This window comes from Madurella fahalii (assembly GCF_045866475.1).
Source record: "Madurella fahalii IFM 68171 DNA, scaffold_1, whole genome shotgun sequence".
Classification (NCBI taxonomy): Eukaryota; Fungi; Ascomycota; class Sordariomycetes; order Sordariales; genus Madurella; species Madurella fahalii.
In genome coordinates, this window is record NW_027263971.1 from 2,892,005 (window position 1) to 2,915,020 (window position 23,016).

The 23,016-nt window shown below is 56.3% G+C and overlaps 6 protein-coding genes across 6 annotated transcripts; 3 read left to right on the forward strand and 3 right to left on the reverse strand.

Moving 5' to 3' along the window:
• Positions 1-237: 237 nt before the first annotated feature.
• Positions 238-1,323, reverse strand: MFIFM68171_00897 (D-lactate dehydrogenase; the record flags this gene model as incomplete). The annotated part of the gene is made up of 1 exon (XM_071056319.1): positions 238-1,323. The coding sequence occupies one exon, from the start codon at positions 1,321-1,323 to the stop codon at positions 238-240; it is 1,086 nt and encodes a 361-aa protein (XP_070912420.1).
• Positions 1,324-2,409: 1,086 nt separating this feature from the next.
• MFIFM68171_00898 (uncharacterized protein) lies at positions 2,410-2,737 on the reverse strand (the record flags this gene model as incomplete). Its single annotated transcript, XM_071056320.1, has 2 exons — positions 2,410-2,473; positions 2,607-2,737. The coding sequence occupies 2 exons, from the start codon at positions 2,735-2,737 to the stop codon at positions 2,410-2,412; spliced, it is 195 nt and encodes a 64-aa protein (XP_070912421.1).
• A 3,143-nt stretch (positions 2,738-5,880) lies between these two features.
• MFIFM68171_00899 (MFS nicotinic acid transporter-like protein) lies at positions 5,881-7,684 on the reverse strand (the record flags this gene model as incomplete). The annotated part of the gene is made up of 4 exons (XM_071056321.1): positions 5,881-7,006; positions 7,122-7,327; positions 7,444-7,488; positions 7,562-7,684. 4 exons carry the CDS (start codon positions 7,682-7,684, stop codon positions 5,881-5,883), a joined length of 1,500 nt encoding a protein of 499 aa, XP_070912422.1.
• Positions 7,685-11,046: 3,362 nt separating this feature from the next.
• Positions 11,047-13,387, forward strand: MFIFM68171_00900 (uncharacterized protein; the record flags this gene model as incomplete). The annotated part of the gene is made up of 3 exons (XM_071056322.1): positions 11,047-11,071; positions 11,124-11,842; positions 11,915-13,387. 3 exons carry the CDS (start codon positions 11,047-11,049, stop codon positions 13,385-13,387), a joined length of 2,217 nt encoding a protein of 738 aa, XP_070912423.1.
• Positions 13,388-16,047: 2,660 nt separating this feature from the next.
• MFIFM68171_00901 (G-protein coupled receptors family 2 profile 2 domain-containing protein) lies at positions 16,048-17,939 on the forward strand (the record flags this gene model as incomplete). The annotated part of the gene is made up of 4 exons (XM_071056323.1): positions 16,048-16,343; positions 16,417-16,609; positions 16,672-16,878; positions 16,977-17,939. 4 exons carry the CDS (start codon positions 16,048-16,050, stop codon positions 17,937-17,939), a joined length of 1,659 nt encoding a protein of 552 aa, XP_070912424.1.
• Positions 17,940-21,927: 3,988 nt separating this feature from the next.
• Positions 21,928-22,797, forward strand: MFIFM68171_00902 (uncharacterized protein; the record flags this gene model as incomplete). The annotated part of the gene is made up of 1 exon (XM_071056324.1): positions 21,928-22,797. The coding sequence occupies one exon, from the start codon at positions 21,928-21,930 to the stop codon at positions 22,795-22,797; it is 870 nt and encodes a 289-aa protein (XP_070912425.1).
• Between the last annotated feature and the right edge of the window lie 219 nt (positions 22,798-23,016).

A 23,016-nucleotide genomic window follows, 5' to 3' on the forward strand; every position in this document is an offset into this window, starting at 1 on the left:
GCCCTATTTTCCTATTAGCGTCATTACTTGCTACTGATATTCGTCATTGGCCAGAGAATTGAACTCGCTCCTCTCCGAGCTGTCTGCAAGGACGGCAAAAACATAGACTAGTACGCGGGAAATTAAGTACAGATCTATCCCAATATCATCATTCGTGTGCACATCTCAATCGTTAGGCATCATAAGCCCTCATGCCCCCTGTCCAGGGTTCACATATCTCTTCCCATGGCCAACCCGTCAGATCCTGACCGGCACCGAGTCCCTCCTCACTAGCAAGCTCCCCTCTACCAGCGAGTTCTTGCACGGTACCTTCTGAAGGAAGTCCTCCAGGTTCCGCATTGTGCACTCAGCGATCTCGATCAACGCCTCCTCGGTAAAGAAGGCTTGATGCCCGCACACCAGCACATTCGGAAACGTCATCAGCCGCATCAGTTGATCATCCTGAATGATATCCGCACTATGATCGTGGTAAAATAACCCCCCTTCGGCCTCGTAGACATCCAGCGCCAGCCCACCCAGATGCTTACTCTTGAGCGCGTTGATGACGGCCCCGGTATGAATCAACCCGCCGCGGGAGGTATTCACCAGCATCGCGCCCTTCTTCATCATCGCCAGCGTCTTCTCATTGATGATATGCCTCGTCGCGTCCGTGAGCGGGCAGTGCAGGCTGACGACATCGCTCTCGCGCAGCACCTCCTCGAGGCCCTTGTACTCGCCAAACTCCCTGAACGCGTCGGAGGGAAAGGGGTCGTAGGCGAGCAGGCGGCAGCCGAAGCCGGGGCCGAGGATGCGGGCGAGGGCGAGGCCGATGCGGCCGACGCCGACGACGCCGACCGTGCGGCCGCGCAGCGTGCGGCCCAGCAGCCGGCCGTCGAGCTCGAAGTTGCCCTCGCGCACGCGGTTGTAGGCGCGGTGCGTCTTGCGGTTCAGCGTCTGCACCAGCGCCACCGCGAACTCGGCCACCGCCTCAGGCGCGTACGCCGGAACGTGCGCCACCCGCATCCCCAGCCCCTCCGCCGCCCCGAGGTCCACGTTGTTGTACCCCGCGCACCGCAGCAGCACCGCCCGCACCCCGCCCCCGTGCAGCGCCGTCAGCACCGGCGCCGTCAGCACGTCGTTGACGAACACGCACACGGCGTCGGCGCCGCGCGCGAGCGGGGCCGTCTCCGGGTTGAGCGGGAAGTCGTGGAAGACGAGCTCGACGGCGGCGCGGCTGTTGGACGTGGAGTGGGCGCGCGTGAGGTATTCGATGTCGTAGGGCTTGGCGCTGAAGACGGCGAGTTTGGTGATGCGCGCGGCGGCGGTGGTGGTGTCGGTGGACATGGTGGGTGGGAGCGTAGAATCACTTTCGTTAAAGAAGGTGAGGGGGAGCGGCGCGATATGGTTACATATGGTTATGATTATGGTTGTGGTTCTAGTTTGTGACGGCAGGCCACGAGAGGCTCACGTCTGGCTGGGACCAACAAAGCAGACAGCCCGAGAGTGCCAGCTCAAAGCCGCGGGACGTCGTTGGCACTCAGTATTCGATACCATGGACAGCTACCCCTCCTTGACCCCCCCATCCCGGTCCCTGGCCGCAGCGCCAAGCAGGCACTGCATGGCGGGGTCGCATCTGCCAAGACAGCCATCTTGGCATCCGTCACTAGTCGTCCCATCGATGTTTGAAGGCGGGACCAGAGCCCGTTGAGACACCTGGGAAGGCTGTGGGGCAAAGTAGTGGAACAAGCATTCAGGGGTTATCATCACGCTAAACACAATATCGGGGGGGGGAGCTTGCTAGCGCCAGTCCCGGCCTTGCTTGTTTCGACGTCCAACAACCGAGGCTGCAAGGGTCGGTGGGTGAAAACTCGGTCGTCATGTGGTCCGGGTGACCACGTGTGCCCATTCGAAACACGAATTGGAATGCCTGGGTCCTATATCACGCGGCGGTATGTATGCCGTTAGAGTGTACAAGGCGCTAGTACTAGTGCCCGAGTACCTAGTACATAGCATGAACGGCGCAAGCTTCGATGTGATTTCAGTACGGCTCGCAGTTTCTGATGGTTCCCTTGTAGCAGCGGTTCCTCCACGCTGGTTTGAGGCGACCGTCTCAACTCGTCAATCGATGGTGAATTGAGCATGAGAAGACTAAGATAAGGTAAGGAAGCAAATGAAACGTCAGAACTCCAATGTCCCCAATCCCCATACCCAAGGGTCAAAGCCAAAGTAAAACAATTTCCCCTTCCACATCGGTGCTCGAGATTCCCCAATTCCGTTCTGTAACATGACCCGCCCTTGACCCATGAATATAACCCAACCAACAATGCCACCATGCCAAATGCCGGGCGCCTCAACGCCAAATACCGTAACATCCCGATTATGAACGAAGCTATTTTTTCGAAACGAGCCGTGCCGGACCGTAGGTATCTTTCAGTGGTACTTGCTGCAGATGGAGCAAATGTCGCCAGGGTATTCTACCGCTCCGCCGCAGATGCTAAGGATGTTGTCAATCAATCAAGCCCAGATTCAGCATGAGGTGCTGGAAGTAGTACAACCTGGAAACGCCGTTCTATGACGTTGTTCGCGACGTAATTAAAGAAACAGCAGGAAGAGAAAACCCAACGTACCAATTCTTGCAACCACAGATGTAATGACGGTCCTCGTTGTCTTTCCGGTTCACCGGCTGCGGCCTCGCAACCGGCTTCTCCAGGGTCGTAATCAGACCTGCTCCATCCTTCTCGGAATTGTCGCCGGGCATGTTGAGGATTGCTCTGGCTGGGAAGCGTTCAATGGCGAGTAATGTCAGAACGGCCGATCGAGACTTGAGCGTAAAAGCGGTTGTGTCACAGGTTCAAGGAACTCGATGCTCGAAGGATGAGAGGGAAGAAGTTTTTGTTCTGGTGTTGGGATTAGGTTCTTGATAATAAAGGTGAACGCTATAGCCCAGGGCAGGGGCCTGGTATTTGAATTTAGTATTTGATCTCCTGGGCGTTTCGCCAAATCCAGCCCGCGCGGGGCAGTCGATGTGATGACCCGGAAAGTCTGTAGAATATCTAGCAAATACGGAAGGCGACTATGAAATTCGCATCACGCTTGATGTCCGGCACGGCCCAGTTTTGACGCCTGACTTTGGGCATGGCGGCAGGGATAAGAAAGAAATCCGACGGGCGCGCTGGTGCGGCGGTGCGGCGGTGCGGCGGTGAAGGGCCCGACCTCAGGGGTTGTCCGCCCGGTTTTGGGTGCCTTCTTTTTCTACCCCTGTTGCCTTGCCATGCGGGCCAGTTAGGACTGGTGACTCACCGAAGCAAAGCGTTAACACATCTTGGCCGTGCCTGACGAGAACGGAGCAGCGAGGGATGATCCGTTGCCGCCCGACACCAATCGCGCCGCTGCACCATGCTCAATTCTGCCAGCACAGCGTGGCTGGCTGTCTTGGTTGATCACCGGCGCCGGCGATGCAGCAAAGCTGCAATTGAATGGAACGGGTTATGTACGTTACCCGTCAGGTACCCTACCTTACCCTACCTTACCCTTAGCCAAGGTGCGGCAGAGTCCCATTGGGCCATTGGCCCATTGCAGGGAACAACCAGGGCGCAGGAACAGAGCGCTCAGGGCGCCTCCATTGGCCTGCGAGAATATCAAATCGAATTCATCATCATCTTCTTCCCACACTGTTTGACTCCGGAGTGCAGAGGATATCAAATTGGAATTCCTTGACCGAGGTGCCCACTGGAAGGGACTTAGGACTCCGCCGCGGGGAGCCATCCCACGTTGTCTTCCCGGTGAGCGTGGCCGACCTGCATCTGCTGCATGCTCGTGCATTTCCAAAAAGGTATTCGCGCCTTCTGACAGGCTGTCTGTCTCGCCAAAGTCTCGCCAAAGTCTCGCCAGGACGGGCATCTTGCCGTGACGCAGCAGCATGCATGCTCTGCATTTTGGGGGTGGGCAGTCAATCAGAGCACCAATACGGCGCCAGGCCGCCTCAAAAGTCGAACAACTCAATGCCTGCGCGTCGCGGCGCCCTTGGAAACCCCCTGCCACCGGTGCCCTAGCCGATGGGTCTCGCAGCGATCGCCTGGGCCATTCCGGAGTTGGGCATCAAGATCCATGAGTTAATCGAGACAGGCCGCGCTGCACTGCACCGCAACTGGTCGCTGCCACAGCCACAGCTCGTGTTTGGCCCTTGCTCAACTGCAGCGACCACGACGAGACTCTCCTGCATCAGGTCACATAGAACCCCGACCCGCGAGGCGAGGCCGACTTGCCGAGCGTGCCGACACCACACGCCGTCTTCATCAAGGGACATCGCTGCACTCGAGCAGTGGCACAGCACGAAACTGAGCACACCAGCGTAGCACGCGCACAACACAATATCAACCGAGCAAGCAAGACAAGCTGCGCATCACCAACGATGGGCACTGCATCACGGCCCTGTCAATCTGCGGCATCACCCTTGGCATCGCCCCGTCGCCGAGTCCGCCTGTGCTGGGCGCTATGCACCGCGCTGCTTGTGGCCAATATCAGGCGCTGCCGTGGCCTCCCGTCGTGGCTAGGTTGCCTGCCCGAATGCAAAAGCTGCTTGTGTCCTGGATGCCCTTGATGGGAATCAAATGCTGGAACTATGCGTCACCCATGGGCTGGGGCGGCCGAAAAGACGCCCCGTAATTAATCATCTTGAGGCGCAATCCGCTACACACAGCAGCAGGCAAACTGCAGCATCACGGCCGCGGCGTGGCCCGCCGGACCCCAGTACCACCCCAGAGGAGAGCCCTAATAATTAACCATCTCTCTGAGGCGTCCTTCTCCACATCACGATAGGCGGGGGGGGCGATAACTGCCGTGGTCAGACTTTGCGAAATGTGATGGGATGTTGTCGCACAAAATCCTGCGCTGTAATCACACTGGATAACGTACCATGAGGTTGCCTAGATTTCCTAGGACCTTATACAGCGGAGCAGCTGAGTCCGAGCAGCCAACGTGTCGAAGACATCCGCGGGACTAGCAGGCGCCATCTCTCGGTGGACAAGCCCACCGCCTCCTTGGCCCTGGTACTGCCTTTTTCTTGCTAGCCAGAGGCCTAAAATAAACCTTCAATTGGCCACTGGGACCATCAATGGAGGTAGGACTCTAGCGGTGAATCCTCGGGCCGCAATAGCAGTACTTAAGGTACCTACCAACAGTGGCATGCAGTATCGACGGAACCGGGCCACTGCATCATCCGATCGGTGCAGTTGCTAATCCCAGAAAATGCCGGTATCCCCCTTGAGCAACAGCCCAGACTAGTGTTGTATCTCTGTCACAGGAATCTAAGATGGCATGGCCCGCGTAGCACATAACATCGCGGTAGCCCATATGTTGTGTCATCGATGTCCCACCACTCGTCTGACGATCAAATATTCACGTAATGGACCGAAATAGAAGCACACAATACCGTCTGTTACTGTCACGTCACTGCAGATGGCGCAGCCCCTATTACTCCGCCGCAGCAACGAATGATGTAGACGGTCAATCTCCACCCGTCAAAATGATGATTCCCACTCACATAGCCCCCAGCTAATACCCTTCAGTCGTTCCAGAGAAACAAGAGGCTCAATAAACTCATCCTGTCTTAGAAAACCACCGCCAGTACTGGCACTCTCGTATCGAGCTAAGCTCGCCGTGGACCGAAATACTGCGGCTATTTTCGAGGGGTTGCCATAATAGGAGATGCCTTTCAAGGCTTATGAATAAATCGCTGGTTCTACTACAGTATCCACGTTTTTGTCTAGGAAAAAAGAGATAGAAGTAGTATAGGAAGACATCGGGTGCCCCGCCCTCGTTAGAGAGAAGCGTATGACATACTGTAATCGTCAGAGTCCTGGGGCCTGCTGCAGCCCCGAGTCCGAGAGAAAGCTATCGCAGTTATACCGTATACACAAAATCAGGCCTCCTATCTCCCAACATCTCAATTTCCTTCTCCGTCAGCCCCTCAATCCACCCGTCCCTCTCTCCTCTCCTCCTCTTGGCGTTCTCCATCCTCAGCAGGAGCGACATCAGCACCGATCCCCCAAACAAAAACACAGCCAGATACCCTATCATGACTCCGTGGCCCTCCGGAAACCGGGGACCGTTGAAGTAGACGTTGCTGCTGACAACGCCGTTCAGGTTGCCCCATCCGATCACAAACCCCAGCACCACCCCCCTCTTATACACGCCCTCGATGTTGTTCGCCATCCAGCTGATGGTGTTCGATATGCACGGGAAGATGCCCAGCGCCGCGAGGAAGGTGCCGGCATACTGCACCGCGGCGTCCTCGGAGCCCAGCAGCATGGCAAAGCCCACGACGCCGAAGACGGAGACGAGGATGTTGCACAGGCCCCTGGCGCGGGTCCGGTCGGCGACGAAGCCGATGGCGACGGTCAGCACGGCGGCGGCGGCGTAGGGGGGCACCGACATGAGCTGGGCGCGGACGACGCTGGTGTTCCAGCCGAGGTCGGAGACGATGGTGGGAAGGAAGAGCGAGAAGGCGTAGAGGGGCATGTCGCAGCCCATGTAGATGGCCATGCCGAGCCACATCTTCCAGTCGCGGACGGCGGCCCAGAAGTAGCGCATGCGGAAGGCCTCGTGCTCGGCCGACGACTGCTTGTCGCGCTTGAGGCGGCGGACGACGCGGGCGCGGTCGGCGTCGGACAGGAACCGCGCCTCGTCCGGGAAGTCGTGCACCATCCAGAACGACGCCACCCCCGCCGCCACGGTGAGCAGGCCCTCGAGGATGAAGATCCACGCCCAACCCGGTCGCCCCCCCACCCCGTCCATGTTCTCGATGGCCGCCGCCAGCAGCCCGCCGAACGACCCCGACAGCGCCGCCGCCGAGAAGAAGATGGCCGCCCGCACCCCGAACTCGGACCGCTTGTACCAGCACGACAGGTAGTAGTTGACCCCCGGGAACAGCCCCGCCTCCGTCAGCCCCAGGAACCACCGCGCCGCCATCAGCCCGGACCAGTTGTACACGAAACCCATGCCGGTCATGCTGGCGCCCCAGCCGATGCTATAAAGAAACCAAAAAAAAAAAAAAAAATGATTAATTTTTCAAGGTTACTAGATGGGGTGTAGTTTTCAGAGGGGTGCTGGGGTGGTGTCGGTCTGTCCGTCGCTTAACTTACATGATGATGGGGATGAAGATGGACGGGCGCATGCGCTTGAGCAGGATATTGGTGATAGGCTCGAAGACGGCATACGACACGAAGAAGATGGTGAGCGTCGCGTTGTACGACGACACGCTGAGGCCCAGGTCTCTCGAGAGTCCTGCGATGTTCGCGTTGCCGATGTTGGTGCGGTCAAGAAAGGCCAAGAGGTACAGGAAGCAGAGCTGTCGTCATTGTCAGTGGGCGGATTTTCGTCTTCTTATTTTGTTTCCTTTTTTCCTTCATTTTCAATTTTTCTTCCTATTCATTTCTGTCCCCGCAACTACAAGTCATGCCTTACCCATGGTATGAGAATCCAGTCGAGCCTGCGAACAAGTTTGCGATCCTAACAAGATGGTAACGGCGATGTAAGCTTTCCCAGGAAATCGAGCGACAAAACAGAGCGCAAAGCAACCTACCACCTCCTCCTTCTCAGCCGGTGTGAGGTGGGCGTCTGGATCCTTGGGCATATCGCTGCCGTCCTCCTCGTTGCCGTTATGGACATCGGTAGAGCCCTTTTCTGCGTCGCTTGAGTTGTTCATGGTGGCGGTGTGGCCGCGGTGAAGCTGCGCTTCTGTGATGGCGGGGTAGGTTGTTTCGATGATGATCTTGTTTTTGTCGGTATACGCAAAGTGTCTTATGCCGGAGCGGGGGGAGCCAGGTAGGTTACGGCAGAGGATGCTGCAACAAGGGTGTGTCCCGGGCAGTGGCGAGAGCGAAAGAGGCGAACAATGTAGAACGCGAAAACGTACGACAACTCAAGCGGGAAAGGAGGAGAAGATAGACCAGCGTAAACATACTCATCCGTAGTTCATAATCGGCCTGATTCCGGTCAAACCCTCGGCGGAGCGTTCCAAGCTTGGCTGTTTAGCAAGTGCCAGCGAAGCGTTACGTATCCCTGCTTCGTGCGGAGAGAGCACGAACCATCATAAAAACGGGGCCATGGGTAGGTCAAGCTCGGAGATAACTTCTTGCAGCCATCAATGGCACCCTGGTATTGTCAGCAAGGTTGCGTGGTGTTGATCGCGCATGCGCGATTGGGCAAGATCAACGTTTGTGGGGGTCGCTGAGGGCGCTGCCGGAAGAAACATCGAATGCAGGACAGGGGGCGGAATGCGGAGGGCTAGTCCTCCTGGGGCAGGTTATAAACGACGCCATATCCGTACGCCCACGCAGGACGGATGGCACCCTCCCACAGCGCGGCTTGTGTCTCTCCTGAGTAAGCCATGGCCGGGCAGCTCGCAAACATTGGGGCTTCGGCAGATGGAATTCCGCTCATGTGGCCTGTGCGCTCTCCTAGGTGCAACGATAAATGGATCACCATCAGGGCGTCGGAATAAGGCGCCCACACATGCACCAGCATTTGCCTGCTTAATACAGCCCTACATGGCCCTGGCTGCGCGCCGATCTGAAACAGATCACGGCACCAGAACGCTGAGGACTTGGTCACCGGTTCCGGGCTCGTGCTCGCTTCCTCCGTCTCAGCCGAGGCTGTAGACGCCAGCGGCGACCGGTGCGGACAATAAACAAGGATGAAATCAAGTTGCAACGTATGCCTATCGGAACCGCTAGGTTCATTCCCGGGCGTCGGTCTGAGTATCGTGCCGTGAACCGGGGCATTTGGTGGCTGTTAGTCGGCATCCGGCGCGCGCAGGACATCCGAGTCTGCAGCAAGGGTATAAGACATAGGACATTGGGGCTGCAGGCCGGTGAGTCCCCAGAATAAGCCCTGCATAATACTTTTAGACCCTGCTTGTCTCGCCATTGACTTCTCACGCAAATGGCTCAAGGCAGGGCTCTATCATTCGACTCGCGGTCGAGACGTGTTGCATTGATGCTAGTATGGCTTGTGCACGATGGGCCACAGATACCAGGTAGAAGGATGCCGTGCCGGAGCAACAAAAGTCGAGGTTGTGCCTGATGAAAGGGCTGATTATTGTGCACCCAGACTCAGGGGTCGCAGCATCACCAGTACCTAGGTACGTAGAGACTTGGCACGCCGCGCAAAGGAGCGAGTAGGGGGGTACTTGCGTCGTCGCTGTTGCGCCATCAATGTCGCGCATCGAGTGAAAAGTGTTAGAGACTGACAAGAAGAACAAGGCCGGTCCGAGACCGTCTCTGGGCCGGCGCAATCTCGTGGATGCGGGCAACCCGGCTCGGCAAGCAATTTTGTCCGTTGCACAAAGACTTCATCGGGGAGCACCACTCACGGCAACTCCGAAGGGTTTCTTTCGGCCACTTCACGCAGCCTCAGCGGCGGGCTTGTCGGGCGCGTCGAATTTCTCGCCATAATTAGCGGCGGCGTTGTTGCAGCAGGCGATTGGCAACAGCTTAACAACTTCGGCGCAGACAACTTCCATGAGGACCCGCATATTGGACCAGGGCACCTTACTAAGGTATCTTTCGGGTGTCTTCGAAGCTCCCAGGAAGTCATCCGCGGGACCGTTTTATGCCGGTGCGAGATTGTCCTGAGCCAGGTCGTCTCTGCTGCGGCCGGAGCTAGGAAATTGCAAAACATTGTTGACGGAGTATTGGGATTGATAACATTACTACCTGAACATGCAGGTATCCGCGGCGCTGAGGGGCGTCCAATTTGACTTATCCACCAAACTCACAATTCGTTGCGTCGCGCCGGGAATCAAAGCCTTAACCGCAGGCAAGACACCCACGCCATGGAAGTAATTACGACGTCAAAAGAAATCAATCTTTTTTTTTTTTTTTCTTTTTTTTTTTTTGGGCCCTTTCCGAAAGGGCCGGAACCAGGACGTCAAGACATGCGTCTGCCAAGACGGGAGGCAGTCTGCCCAGACATGCCCATACAACTCTAAATCGGGCTCCAGTCGACCTTGGCACGGGGAGCCGGACTCCGATTACCAGATCCCCATCACCAAAGCCCGATACCAACTTGAGAACTGAGAGGCATGGTGTTGCCGTCGTATGGTCTATGCTGTCAAGGGATGCCCCGGGGGGAGGGGGGCGGGGCGGATGGGAGAGTTTTGTAACCGGTGGCAGCATCTCAGCTCTAAAAAGCGCACTCGCTTGAGAAAGCACAAGACCATTCACCGCCTCGCCCAGCCGGATCCGAGAAGGCTAACCGTGGAGTCGGGTTGTCGGGGTGAGGGGAATGCTCAACGCGCATTTCTACGGCTGCGGCAACTGCAGGTGCTGTGTTGCCTTTGCCGGCATCTTGGGGTCGCCTGCCCCGCCGTCGCTAGCTGCCACCGATGACAAGAGGAGAAATTTTCCGCTACACGGCATCGGCCATGCCGTCTGGGGATCAAGACGGATCAAGGCTACCGCGGTAGCAGGATCGTGCATGCACTGCTGTTGTGCTGTAGGAGGCGGGTGTTCAAAATCTACCAGAGAGCGTCAATCAGTTGTGGGAGCACCCCGGAGGCCTCGACTTGATGAGTCGTAGACTGTTGTTTTTGCCTTCGAAACCAGGCCAGATGAAGTCACCAGTCAGCAACTTGCATCTGCTCCGAAAAATTATGTAATCTTCCGGAAGAGCCATTGGATCGGAATTTAGCGTCTCTAGCGTCTTCCCGTCATCCAAGCTTTTTGGTTCCAATTTTAGGGCCCTTTCAAGGCGTCAACAAAGGCCAAAACCCCTCCCTCCTGGGCTTTGCATATGCGACTTCCGGCCCTCTCTCCGCGGCTGATTCCAAACACACCAGAGTAACACCCCGACAGCTCATCCTCACCTAGTTAATGTGAAGTTTTTATTCATTTTTATTTTATCTTGGATTCTTTTTTTGGATTCTGATTTCCGAGATAATCTTCCCTCATTCTGCCGCCCATCCTGTTGCGGGTTCGTCTCCCGCTCACGGCTCGATCCCGGCTTCGGCCCCTGAAGGGCGACAGTGAGCCAAGCCTCGGCCGGGCACATCTTATGTCTGCCGCTATGTCCAAGAAGGTCTGCATCGTCGGTGAGTCAGTTTCACATTCCGGTTCCTCAGCCGTGATCGTTAACCAAACCAGGTGCTGGGCCTTCCGGCCTTGTAGCCGCCAAGTCGCTGCTCCAGGATGCGCCGAAGGGCGCTTTCGACGTAACCTTGTTCGATGCACAAACCCGCATCGGCGGCTTGTGGCCCCTACGAAAGGATGACGGCGCCGGTCTCGTCCACCCCCTCATGGTAGCAAATCAGAGCAGACATACCGTCCAGTTCAGCGATCTAGCCTGGCCAGAAGACGCTCCCCATCTGCCGCGGGCATGGCAGGTCGGCCAATATCTTGATCGCTACCTACAGACATACTGCCGCGAGGCAAAGCTCAATCTTGGCAGTCGCGTCGAGAAGGCCGAGCCGCTGTCGTCCCCGGCGGGTTGGCGGGTTCAAGCCCATTCTATCAACGGCGAGGTAACCGAACAGACCTTTGACTACCTCCTAGTTGCTTCCGGCTTTTTCGGCAAGCCATCAGTTCCGAAAATCAGCCTGGGAGATGGCGAGGTTCCGGTTATCCACAGTAGCCAGTACCGAGATCTCCAGGGTCTCCTCGGCAAAACAAATGGAGAAGGGGGGAGAATTCTGATTGTCGGCGGCCAGATGTCCGGGTTTGAAATCGCAGGCACGATTGCCTCACACCTCTCGTCGGCCGTGCATTCCCCAGCACCGAGTCCAGTATCGAATCCGGACAAGTACTCTGTGCATCACATTATCCAGAAGCCCGTATGGGTTTTTCCTTTGCACACTTCTCCCAAGGTAAGGGCTAGTAACAACCTTTGCTCTGGGCTTAGTTCACCGGCCACTAACACTGTCATCTAATTATCGCAGCCCGCATCTTCGGCCCCTCCCTTTCTCCCTCTAGACTTGGGATCTTACGATCTGTCCAAGAGAATCCGGCCTTTGACGAACTCGCAAGGGCACATCTCGCCTGAGGCGGCCAAGATTGTTCATTCAATCTACCAAGCAGCTCTTGGCACCGATCAGTCCATGTTCTCGCCCGCTGTTTCAATCTCGACTTCTGACACTAGCGACCCGCCATTTCTCGCTGTCAGCGATAGCTACATGGAGTTCGTTCGCTCCGGCCTGATTTCCGTCTCTCACGGCAAGCTTGAAACTCTCTCAGGCCGTCAAGCGACGGTCTCGCCCTCAAACGCCCAGATCAGCGACATTGCCGCAGTGATACTGGCAACGGGCTTCGAGGCATCTTCTTCAATCTCGTTCCTTCCAGCATCGGTTCAAAAGACGCTGTCTCTCTCCCCGTCTGATCTAAATAACACGGTTGCCTTGGCATTTCACGGCACCCACCACCCCGCCGTCCCGAATCTTGGCTTTGTCGGATTCTACCGGTCGCCGTACTGGGGGGTCATGGAAATGCAGGCTCGCTTTCTCACAGCGTTGTGGATGGCTGGCGGCCCATCCTCTCCGTCTCTGCCCCGCTCATTGAAAGATGCTCTATCAACGGATATCTCCATCCAGCAGACGATCAACCTCCGCACTGACTCTCATGCGTCCCAATTCCCCATGGGTGATTACCCGTGGCTTATGCAGGAGTTCTCCAGCGCCCTCGGCCTGAAGATATCTCCGCATCTGGGCAAGATGCCGACGGCGCCGCCAGCAGGCAAGGAGATGGACATCTTGACACCAGCCCGGTATTCTTCTCGATTCCTGACCGAGTCTCAGCAGGCTGAAGTCACCAAGTCGCTCCGGCAGACCGAGACCACCGCGTGGGCGGGGCTGTCCTCTGCAAGGTTTGTCGCAAAGGCGGTCTTCCGCTCTCTTCTCGGCGAGTGGAAGTTGGAGCGGGATCTTGTCAGCAAGCTGCCTAGCCATCCGAGCGGACACTTTAGCGGCACCGCCAAATTCCTGCTGCGAGATGGAACACGGGATGGCCGCGAGCTAGATTTTGACGCCCTTGGCGAAGACGGTGACCCGGGAATGGAGTATCTCTACATCGAGGAGGGAGACTTCAGAGCAGATAATGGACTGACCTTCCGTGCAACGCGGCGCTACGTCTGGCGGTATGATGAGAGGAGGGATAAATTAAGCGTGTGGTTCGTCAAGACGGACGATCAGAAGCGGGCCGACTACTTGTTTCACGAGGTTGGATTCCTCGTCCCGGAAGATGAGGAGGTCGACGGTAAGGGCTGGGAGGCTAAAGCGGGCCACTTGTGCGTCGACGACTTTTACGATGTCAAGTATCAGTTTCACTTTGTCGCCGTCAACCTCAGGGACTGGAGACTGGCATACTCTGTGAAAGGGCCAAAGAAGGATTACGTGATCGATGGGGTATATCGGCGGTAGCGCATAGCGACAGCTCCTTTTTCATTGAGAGGTCATTACATATGAAATCCCGGCTCAAATCGCTTGCCCATTCCCAGATTCCGAATGTTGTCCCGATCAGTGTTTTGCTCGCATGTATGTAGTTTCCGGTCTTATCTTGCTTGCGCAAGTTGGACTTTGAAACAAGGACACCTAACTCGGTTATTAACGAGAATGGCATGATGTACCGGACGAAACGGCTTTTGATATCGTAGGTGGGATACGGTAAGCCTATTAACACGATCTCCCACCACCAGAGATAGCCATTAGAGGTCTACTTCGTGATAGAAGCAAGTAATTACCAAACAGAAGATCAACGTGATGTCCAGCCCGTTGAAACGGGTTGTTTTATCACCATCATTGTATCATGTCAGTCGCCATGAGCGATTCGGAACCTTACAATATAGGACAGCGCTGGGGATATCCCCAAAGGGGGCGTGTACCACATGGCCGCAATTCCGGTACGATTCCGCATCAGATGCCAGGCGGGATAAAATTAGTAGTCGCGAATGCAGGTACAATAGTGGGAATGTCCCAGACCAGGTCGTCAAACGCGAGGTGCATGTCCCGGCCCTGGCTGTCGATACCCCATGTGTCCGACTCGGGAAAACACACCGAAGAGATTCCCGAGACGTGGTATTCAAGCGGGGATCGTGGAGACACAGCATACCACGAACTGTCGCGCAAAATGTCACCAGAAAACTGAGCATATGATCTCACACCAAGCCGCTTACCTGCATTGATGGAGTGGGATGCAGCATATATCATAACAAGGAAATGACTGCTCGCGCCTTTGGGCCGCCGTGGACCCCAGTACGGGAGACCGCCTTTAATGGATTACAAAAGCCTACGAGGAGCTGCGAAGAAAAGGATCGGGCATCCTCTGAGCTGGAATGTTGTGTTACCCGCTGCTCGAGAAAGCCCACGGGCCGCCAATGGCCGAAGACATCGGCGTCCGTCGATGCGCCTGCATAGGCAGGTAGCCGAGAAGAGAAGACCAGCCGGACATCCGCTGGCCCGCGTTGTCAGGGGTCTCCGCTGTGGTCGGTGCATCCTTACATGGCACGAGAAGTAGTAGTAAAGGCGCCAAGTAGAAGGCGGGAATCTTGGACGCTCAGGGTTGCGATCAACACGATCTCGGACACGCCGTCGATGTAATTTCCAGGGTAACTCGCGTATCCAAAGCATGCGCGCCAAAGAGGAAACCAAATGGACATGTTAATGGATGGGAGGCTGCATTTGTGGGTACCCAGTCAGTGAGGGGGGTTGAGGGACTTGGATGACCAACCCGCGGCACCTTTCTCAACTCCGTGCTTCGACTGGGGTTTCCCGCCATGTCCCGGGCTGTGCCGACCGCTTTCTGGTTTCCTAAGCCAGCCACTTCCCGAATCTGTGCTAGCCTCCTTGACTTAGGGGCAGCGTGGCTGAGGGCTGTGATGATTGTTCGCCCAGGCCAAGTCCGCTCAACACACCCATTCCACCTTGACTTCCATGTCGCCAAGAACGCCTCAAAGCAAACGGGCCTTCTGACTAGTGCCCCAAACAGTAGCCGTGACGTGCAGATGTTTCTCACACTTGCATCTTTGACAAAGCCACGTCGCCCTGCCATCTGGGCAGTTGCTTTTCCCAGCGATCTGGCACAATTGATGTGTCCCCAGTTTCCTTGTCAGAGCCGTGTTAAATCACTTTACCTGGTTGACCTAATATGAGGGACAGCCTGCAGTGATCCCGTAAGCAACTCGATGCTGCCCAATCAACTGGCCGAGGCGACAACATCAAGTCGTACAGACAATCTGGCGTAAATCCGATTCTCTGGGGGACCAGGCCGGCCACAGCAGCACAAATGACCATCACTTACCGCCCATGTATCACAGCCCGACTCCGGATGGAGAAGAGATAGAATTAATGACCTGCTGGCACGATAGCGGTAACCCGACTGAGGCCACACGGCCGAGTTGCCGTCCGGGTTATCCGAGAGTTCATGCTGTGGCTCTGGCTGCACTGGCTTCATCTAGACAGCCATCTACCACAACCTATCTGGTGGGGTTATAGACTCGCCTGGTCACGTCGAGGTTCGCTTTCCGGCAGGTGGCGTGCAGCCGCTGCCCTCTTTCCTACAACGCTCGAAGTGTTTTTGCCGGCCTTGTCCTCGTGTTAGGTTAACCACTGCGAGGTCCCAGGTTTTCCTACTCGAGTGCCTTACGGTTTCCCTAGACAAACCCGATTCCTTGCCGGCACATCACCCCGCGTCTGTCTGCCACGCCGCATCTCTTGGCTTTCATGTCGATCGTCGATAGGTCTGCTACTGGCGACGCATTGCAGACACGGGGACAAACATCGATATCGTGTAGGGCGATCAGCTCCCCAGTGCCGAGCACGAAAGCCCCATCGGCACTTGGCCGTTGAGTAATACTTCCGGGCTCAGCCCGTCTTAGCTCACTGCAGCTCGCGAAAACCAGAGGCAAGAACCCTTCACACCAACAGCCAACGACGATCCACGGCCAGCCTGGCAGCTATCCAACACACACAAGCCACTGACCACCCCAGACAAGCCACATCGAACAAGACTGCCATTTCCGGTTACCTACCATCTAATATATCCTTACGCCCTTTGGCTTCGTGTTTCAGCCCCTCTCCTCATCATGGATGGACTCAGGATTGTCCCAGGGGAAAGCGGATACATGAACCTCACAGCGGCAGAACGCGATACCATCCAGCACGTCGAGAGGTTCGGTGCCTCTATCAGTCTGGTTGGCGTCGTCTTCATCTTCATTGCCTATTTCTTCTTCAAGAGGGTCCGGACCATTCCCAACACTTTCATCTTTTTCGCCTCGGTCGCAAATGTCGGCGCCAGTATTGCATGTCTTATCGGATATGCTGGAATCCTGGCTGGAGACTCGTCGGCCCTGTGCCAGGCTCAGGCATTTCTGCTCGAAATGTGAGTGTTTATCATGCAGCCGAAGGATCATGGTACAATGCTGCCGGGGGGCTCTAGCTAATTCCCACCTCAGGTTCATGCAATCGGACCCCTGGTGGTCGTTCGCCATGGCCGTCAACGTGTACATGGTGTTTTTCATGGCTTACCATCCCAACTACAACCACATGTGGCTCTACTGCCTCCTGTGCTTTGGCCTACCTGCGCTTCCGGCCCTGATCTGCCTCGTTTATGCGCCCAACGGTGAGCGCATCTACGGAAATGCTACGGTGAGTGTTCGCCTCTGGGCCCTGATGGAAGGGTTCAGCGATAACCTAACGTTTACTATCAGCTATGGTGCTGGATCGGGGACAACTACAACCAGCTGCGAATCTTTACCTATTATCTGCCCATCTGGATGTGCACTGTCTTATCTGCCGTCATCTACGTAGCAGTCGGCTATCATGTGTTCCACCAGCGCAATCAGCTGCGCAACCTGACACTCAGCAACCAGGCAAAGGACACCTCTGGCATTGAGCTTGAAGGTTCCTCAGAGAAGGTTCGTCTTCGCAGGGTCTCTTTCCGGCACTCTGTACCTTCAGCTTGCCCACCCTCCCCCCCCCCCGTTGCGCGCTGACCGTCTCGCTCGACAAACAGGGGCGCCAAGCCAGCTACGGCACCGTAACCACCGTAGTCCAGGTAACCGCTGAGCCCTCCAGCCGCCACAGCCAGGTGACGCTCCCCTTAACGCCAGCCGCCTCCATTACCCCGGTCCTACCCAAAATCCAGTCAACCCCGCGCCTCCACCCCTGGGCGTCCCACGACGAAGACAACGACGAGGACGACGACGAAGAAGAAGTCGACGACCTCGAGCAGCGACGAAGCTCCCCGGCCGCTCGAGCATCCCCCGCCGCAAACAACAATAGTAGCAACAACCACCACCACCGTACCCCCCACCCCAACCCGTTTACAACCACCACCATCACCACCGCCAACAATACCAATCCCAACAACCAACCCCGAAAATCAGCAAGACCCTTCAGAAGCAGCAGAAGCAGAAGCAACCGCAGCAGCAACAGCAACAGCAGCAACAAAGTAGCCCTCTGGTCGCGCTTCACCGCCAAACTCGCCAGCCTGGACCCAGTCAAGCTGGCGTACCTGCGGACGTCGTTCGTCTTCGCCATCTCGGTGCTCGTCACCTGGACGCCCAGCAGCATCAACCGCGTGTACGCGCTCGCGTACCCGGCGCGCACCAGCTACGCGCTCAACCTGGCCGGCGCCGTGGTGCTGCCGCTGCAGGGCGTGTGGAACGCCGTCATCTTCGCGGCGACCAGCTGGGGCGTGCTGCGGGAGGAGGTGGCGGGACTGCTCCGGAGGAAGCGGGGCCGGCCGCTGCTGATGTTCCTTGGATCGACGGGCGTAAGGTGCGGTGCTGGCAGCGTGCTGCGGTTGGGGGAGGGCGCGGGGTATGGGGAGGCTGGTGGGGATGGGGGATATGTGAGAGGCCCTGGAGGAAGTGGGCTTGTTGACGCGCAGGAGCTGGTCAGGGTTGGGACGCATCCCAGGAGCGCGCACAGGGCGGTGGGGAATGTGAGGGTTTTCAGGGGGGGTTCTTTATGAAGGATGATTATTATCGTGATGGGGAGGGTGGTAAAAGGGTGGCTGGGTGTTTGTGCTTGGTTTCTTCTAATCACTTGCTGGCTCTGTTATGCGTTGCGTTGGGTTTGCTGCTTGCCGGGAAGTACCTGGTATTTACCTGAGGCAAGCACGGGATTCTTCTACCCACGAAGTGTCCGTATAGCCTGGAACCTGACGCTTGCATTCCCCTTTACGTCGCTTATTTTTATATGCACGGGTTGGCCTCGGACATCATCGTTAACACGCACAGGGCTCCAAGCAAGAAGACGGTGGTGAAGAGCTTCGTTTCAGCCACAAACGAGGTTTTGGAGATCTTGTCATGAGGAGCGCACGAACATCACATCGACGGGTATCAAGCTAGACCAAAGTCGGGTATTTAGTTCCACGATGACTCAGACGTTGCGGCTGGTGCTTCTGTTTGCCACGGGATTTAGGCGATAGTTTCTCTCGTTGTCTTTTGCCGCATCCTCATTCTATCGCTGAGCACCAAGGGGTGTAGGATGGCACAAGTTATTAACGTTTTCCTGGCCTTCCTGAGTTAAATCCGTATCTCCGTTCTTCATTGCTCAGCAAGATATCCGCTAAACTCGCCACATCTCACCGTCATCTGTACACCTTTGTCTGACCAGGTAAGGTATACCCATTCTCCTGGCCGAATACTGCATCTGTTAGCCCACATCCGACGCTACCCAGTGGGCAACGGTCTGTTCAAATATGCTGTGCGCAGCCACATAGCAAACATGCATATACAAACACGGCTGAGTCATAAGCCACGGTCATGTAACTTTCCATCGAGCAATCGGTCAGAGAACCGTAAGCCACATGCTGTGACTACATAAGAGCTAAGCACCAACTAAGCAGCCTGTGGGATATAGAACGGCGTGATGCAAAACACTGCGCTATCCTGGGGTAACCGCTGGCGAAAGGGTCGCATCTCGGGAGCCCTGCTCTCCCGCAGATAGCAATGCGATCCAATTACTGACCAGTCAGTTGCCAGGACTCTCGGCTGCTATAGCCTGACCTTTTGTCCCTGTGCTTCGTCGGCACAGGTACCTGGGCTCGTTAGGGTTTGGCCTCCCAATGCTTGGATCTTTCAGAGAGCCCAATGTGTCACGGAGCTAAGGTAGTGTAAACCCGGCAGGCTCGGCCTAGATTGCCAGCTGCCGGCTTGATTTTGCCAGTTTGTGCGTTCCGGCCGGCATTCTCAGTGCTACGCCGGTAGGTATATACTATCTCGGCCCCGGAGCGTCCACAACGAGCTGGTAAACAAGCCGACTTGCCTCTTCTGGCTTTTGTCTTTTCCTTTTGATCTGCTGCAGATATCTGTAGGACCCATGATAGATGCGATGCCGGTAACAGTTTGGACAATGCCTTGATCTCAACAGTTGTGCGGTGGGCCCGTTCCACCCCGAGAGGCGTTTTGGCGTCCAATGACTTGCAGAGCAGCTCTGTGTTCGGATTTTACGACCAGGTTTTCGACCTGGCCAGATAATCCGATACGACATTTGGAGGTGTCAGGCCTGGCTCCGGTCTAGATCAGGCAAAGCAAGTCCCGAATAGTCAATGACCGGCACGCGGCGGTGAGCTCGAAGGAATCATGTCGGACTTATAGCCAGAATGGTCCGAGAAATGCTCGGCGGGGTTATGTGATTATAAAGTCCACCGTATATAGTCTATGGCGCAGGAGTCTCGCGTTACTATATACACAACTCAACCGCCTTCAAATCCAATCGTACCTTAGCACCAACATGCGGTTCTCGTCAGCCGTCTCCTTCGCTACTCTAGCGTCTCTTCTTCCTCTAGTTATTGCTGGACCCGTCGGCCCGGCAGAGGTTGAGCTTGTCGGGCGTCAAGCGCAGTACTGTTGCAATTGCGAAGACTGCGAGAACTGCAATATAACCTGCGTCGAGCCAGGAAGATGCTGGCTTGCGGTACGTGAAATCCTTCTTCTTTATACCAGGCTCCGGTGATTCCGCATTGCTAATCCGGCTTGCAAACAGGAGTGCTGTTGCGCGACAGGCCGTATTCTCGAGGCTAGGGACGGCACTCGCAGGTACTTCAACAAGGCAGGAGTCGAGATGAAATTTACTTCTAGGAACAATGCCGCGGCTGGCCCGGCATAAGGGAACGAGACCGAGTTTATAGACGGTCTGGCATTCATGCAATAGAAATTCAGCCACCTGCCTGGGCAGCGGTCATCTACTGTTTTCCAGGACTGTCTTTACACCGGCAGTTTGTCAATCCAACGATCCAAGTATCAGAAGTAACAACATACTTATGGTAGTGTTATCCCATATGAAGGGTCTCTGTCACACTGTAGGAAGCCTCAGAGGGAGTAGAAGACGCGGCTCCAGAGAGAGATTTGCTAGGGGAAGAGGAGATACTAGCTATACCTACTTAACCTACTAGAATAGAAGGAGAGAGTGTACAAGGTTTTCTATATGCGAAATTCCACACAGGTGGAAGTTCTACGTGTGGTACGCCAGGTGGGACAAGAATCTGTTGTTTATACATTATTCGGGTTTGCCACGCGTAATTTAACAGCCACCTTCTTTAGCCTTTCATTTAACTGCACTTACTGCCTTTTCTACGTCAATCTCATACGTGTCTTGTCATATTCTTGAACCAGATGGTCAAGGTGCATCCAGCGTGGCCCAGGGCTTGGTGTTGAATACCCAGGCCGTAGGACAAGATACGTAACTGTGAAGCGGAGATTATGTTCACCATGTGCCACCTACCGGGGACATCTCCCTCCACCGACTACCGGGTAAAGGGACCTACCAAGACTACGTAACGACACCGGCACTGCCCCGCATAGCCGCTAGTCCCACGACAGGACTTGTAGTAAAAGAACTTGTAGAATAATTGGATGGCCGCGGGCTCACCGAGGTCGAGGAAGGTAGGAACAATGCGTCGCGGAATCCGGTCGTCGGGCCCCTATCCGACGGACAGCGGAAAAGATCAGGCGTTGGGCAAGATGGAGGCAGCTGCCGTGTCACCATCCACCTGAATGACGAAAGCACGGAGGTCGTGCCCTCTGTAAGCCGGTAGAATTGCTTACCGAAGCCCGAATCCGGTCAAGTGGTTCAGAGTCCATGATCCATTTGACCTACATCCGCCGGGCGGATTGACATGTTGGGAGAAAACGGGTTCCCCCTCTTTGTACACCACGTGTATGAGGCTGAGTCTGAATATGTGTTTGGTCAGTGTTGCATCAACCACCGGTTTGTGTCCAAGCCCGCTAGATAGAAATGTGTAGGGAACATCGGAAGAAAACCAATGCACACACGGGCAAAGCATGGTTCTCCAGATCGTCAGGAGTTCGACCGAGCCAAGCCCGTCGTGGGCCCAATGACGAATGGATGGATGGGAGAGCGGGAGAGAAACTCGGCCGGAAGATGCCAGTTTGCCGAGCGCCGAACACTTACAGTCAATGAGCCATATATCGACCGCCACGACGACAGACAACGGGGGATATCCGGATCCCCGGTCTCACGGGGCAAGCGTCCCGTTAGTGCAGAAGATGCAGTGTACCATTACTGGCTATATTCTCCGCATTGCCGCCTGAGACGCAGGCAGCAGTGCCGGGGCCACATCAGTAGATGAGCCTTACCTGCTGTTCACACACAACCCAACGGCTTCCCGACTTTCTGGCGGACCAAGCAAACAGAGCACGAATGCTGCTGCAGGTTTCCGATGCGAACAATACGCAAGAACTCAAGTCAAACGGAGGCCCCCAAGTGGTGTGGGGGGGCAGTGAGGGGCAAACAACAATGCGAGATGGCGGACGTGACAGTGGAAACCAACATAGCCAGGATGTGTATATATAGGACCAGTCACAGCCGACGAGCTGGCCAGGTGCCTTTTCCTCTGATATGATTTGTAAAAAGAAAGTGCGGAGAAATCTTACCGCAGCTGCCAACCAAAACCAAGGATCACCGCCCCAACCACCATCCAGAAGAACACCAGGATGCCCTTATCCCGCAACGGGCGGTCAGTCCGCTCCGACGACTCCTGGATCCTAGGCCGCTTCGATGACGAGTACCTGCTCGCCGACAGCAGCACCAACATCCCATTCTTCCACTGGGGCGACACCTCCGCCGCTCAGACACGGACAGCCGACCGGGCCCGCTTCTCAGCCGGCACCAGCTTGGACCGCCGCTACACAAGCTACTCCTCCTACGACAGCCCCACTCCACACAGCAGCAGCGCCTCAGCCTGGACCACCACCGCCACCCGGCTCCCCAGCCCCAGCCGCATGTACTACTCCGCGCGATACCCGACCCCGCCACGAAGCAGCAGCGGCGGCAGCAGCAGCCGGACCGAGCGAGCATCCGCGACCACGCGGACGTCCGCCGCCTCCTCCTCGTCCCCCTACTCCGCCTATGCCCCCTCAGTCGCCGGCGGCGCGGCCCCCCGGTCCTACACCGCCTCCCTCGCCGACAACACCAACACGAGCTACTCGTCGTCCTCGTCGCTCTCGCTCGGCGGCGGGGTGCCGCCATCCGCGGCGGGCTACTCGCGCGATCGGGAGCTGCCGTGGTGGCCTGCTCCTACGTCCAGCGCTGGGGCGGGTCCGTCGCGGCGCGTCTACGCCTCCTCGTCCTCGCGGGACGGTGATGGTGGTGGTGGTGGTGGTGGTGGTGGTGGTGCGTTGACGCTGGATAGTTTGAGTAGGGTGTCGAGACATTTCAGCGATTTGGCGCTGGCGAGGGATGAAGAGGAGCGGGCGGGGAGGCCGATTCGGGGCTATGGTGGTAGTAGTGGCGGTGGTGGGGGATTTTATGACGAACTCAAGCGGAGTTTGGAGGCGTTGAGGCTGGCTAGGAGGGGGTTCTAGGTTGCGAGTGGGTAGTGAGAAAATGGGATGATGAATGTTCTGAGTTCTATTCGTAGGTATTTATTTTCGTTTCTTTCATCTGATACATTGCGCTCATCCATCGTTTACTGGACTGCAAGCTCTATCAGGAATTTTGCTCCGACGCCGGGGATGAAACAGAGGCATAGTAGACCTGGGCGGGGACGAAGAGTACAGCAAACTTACAGACTCTCATTATCG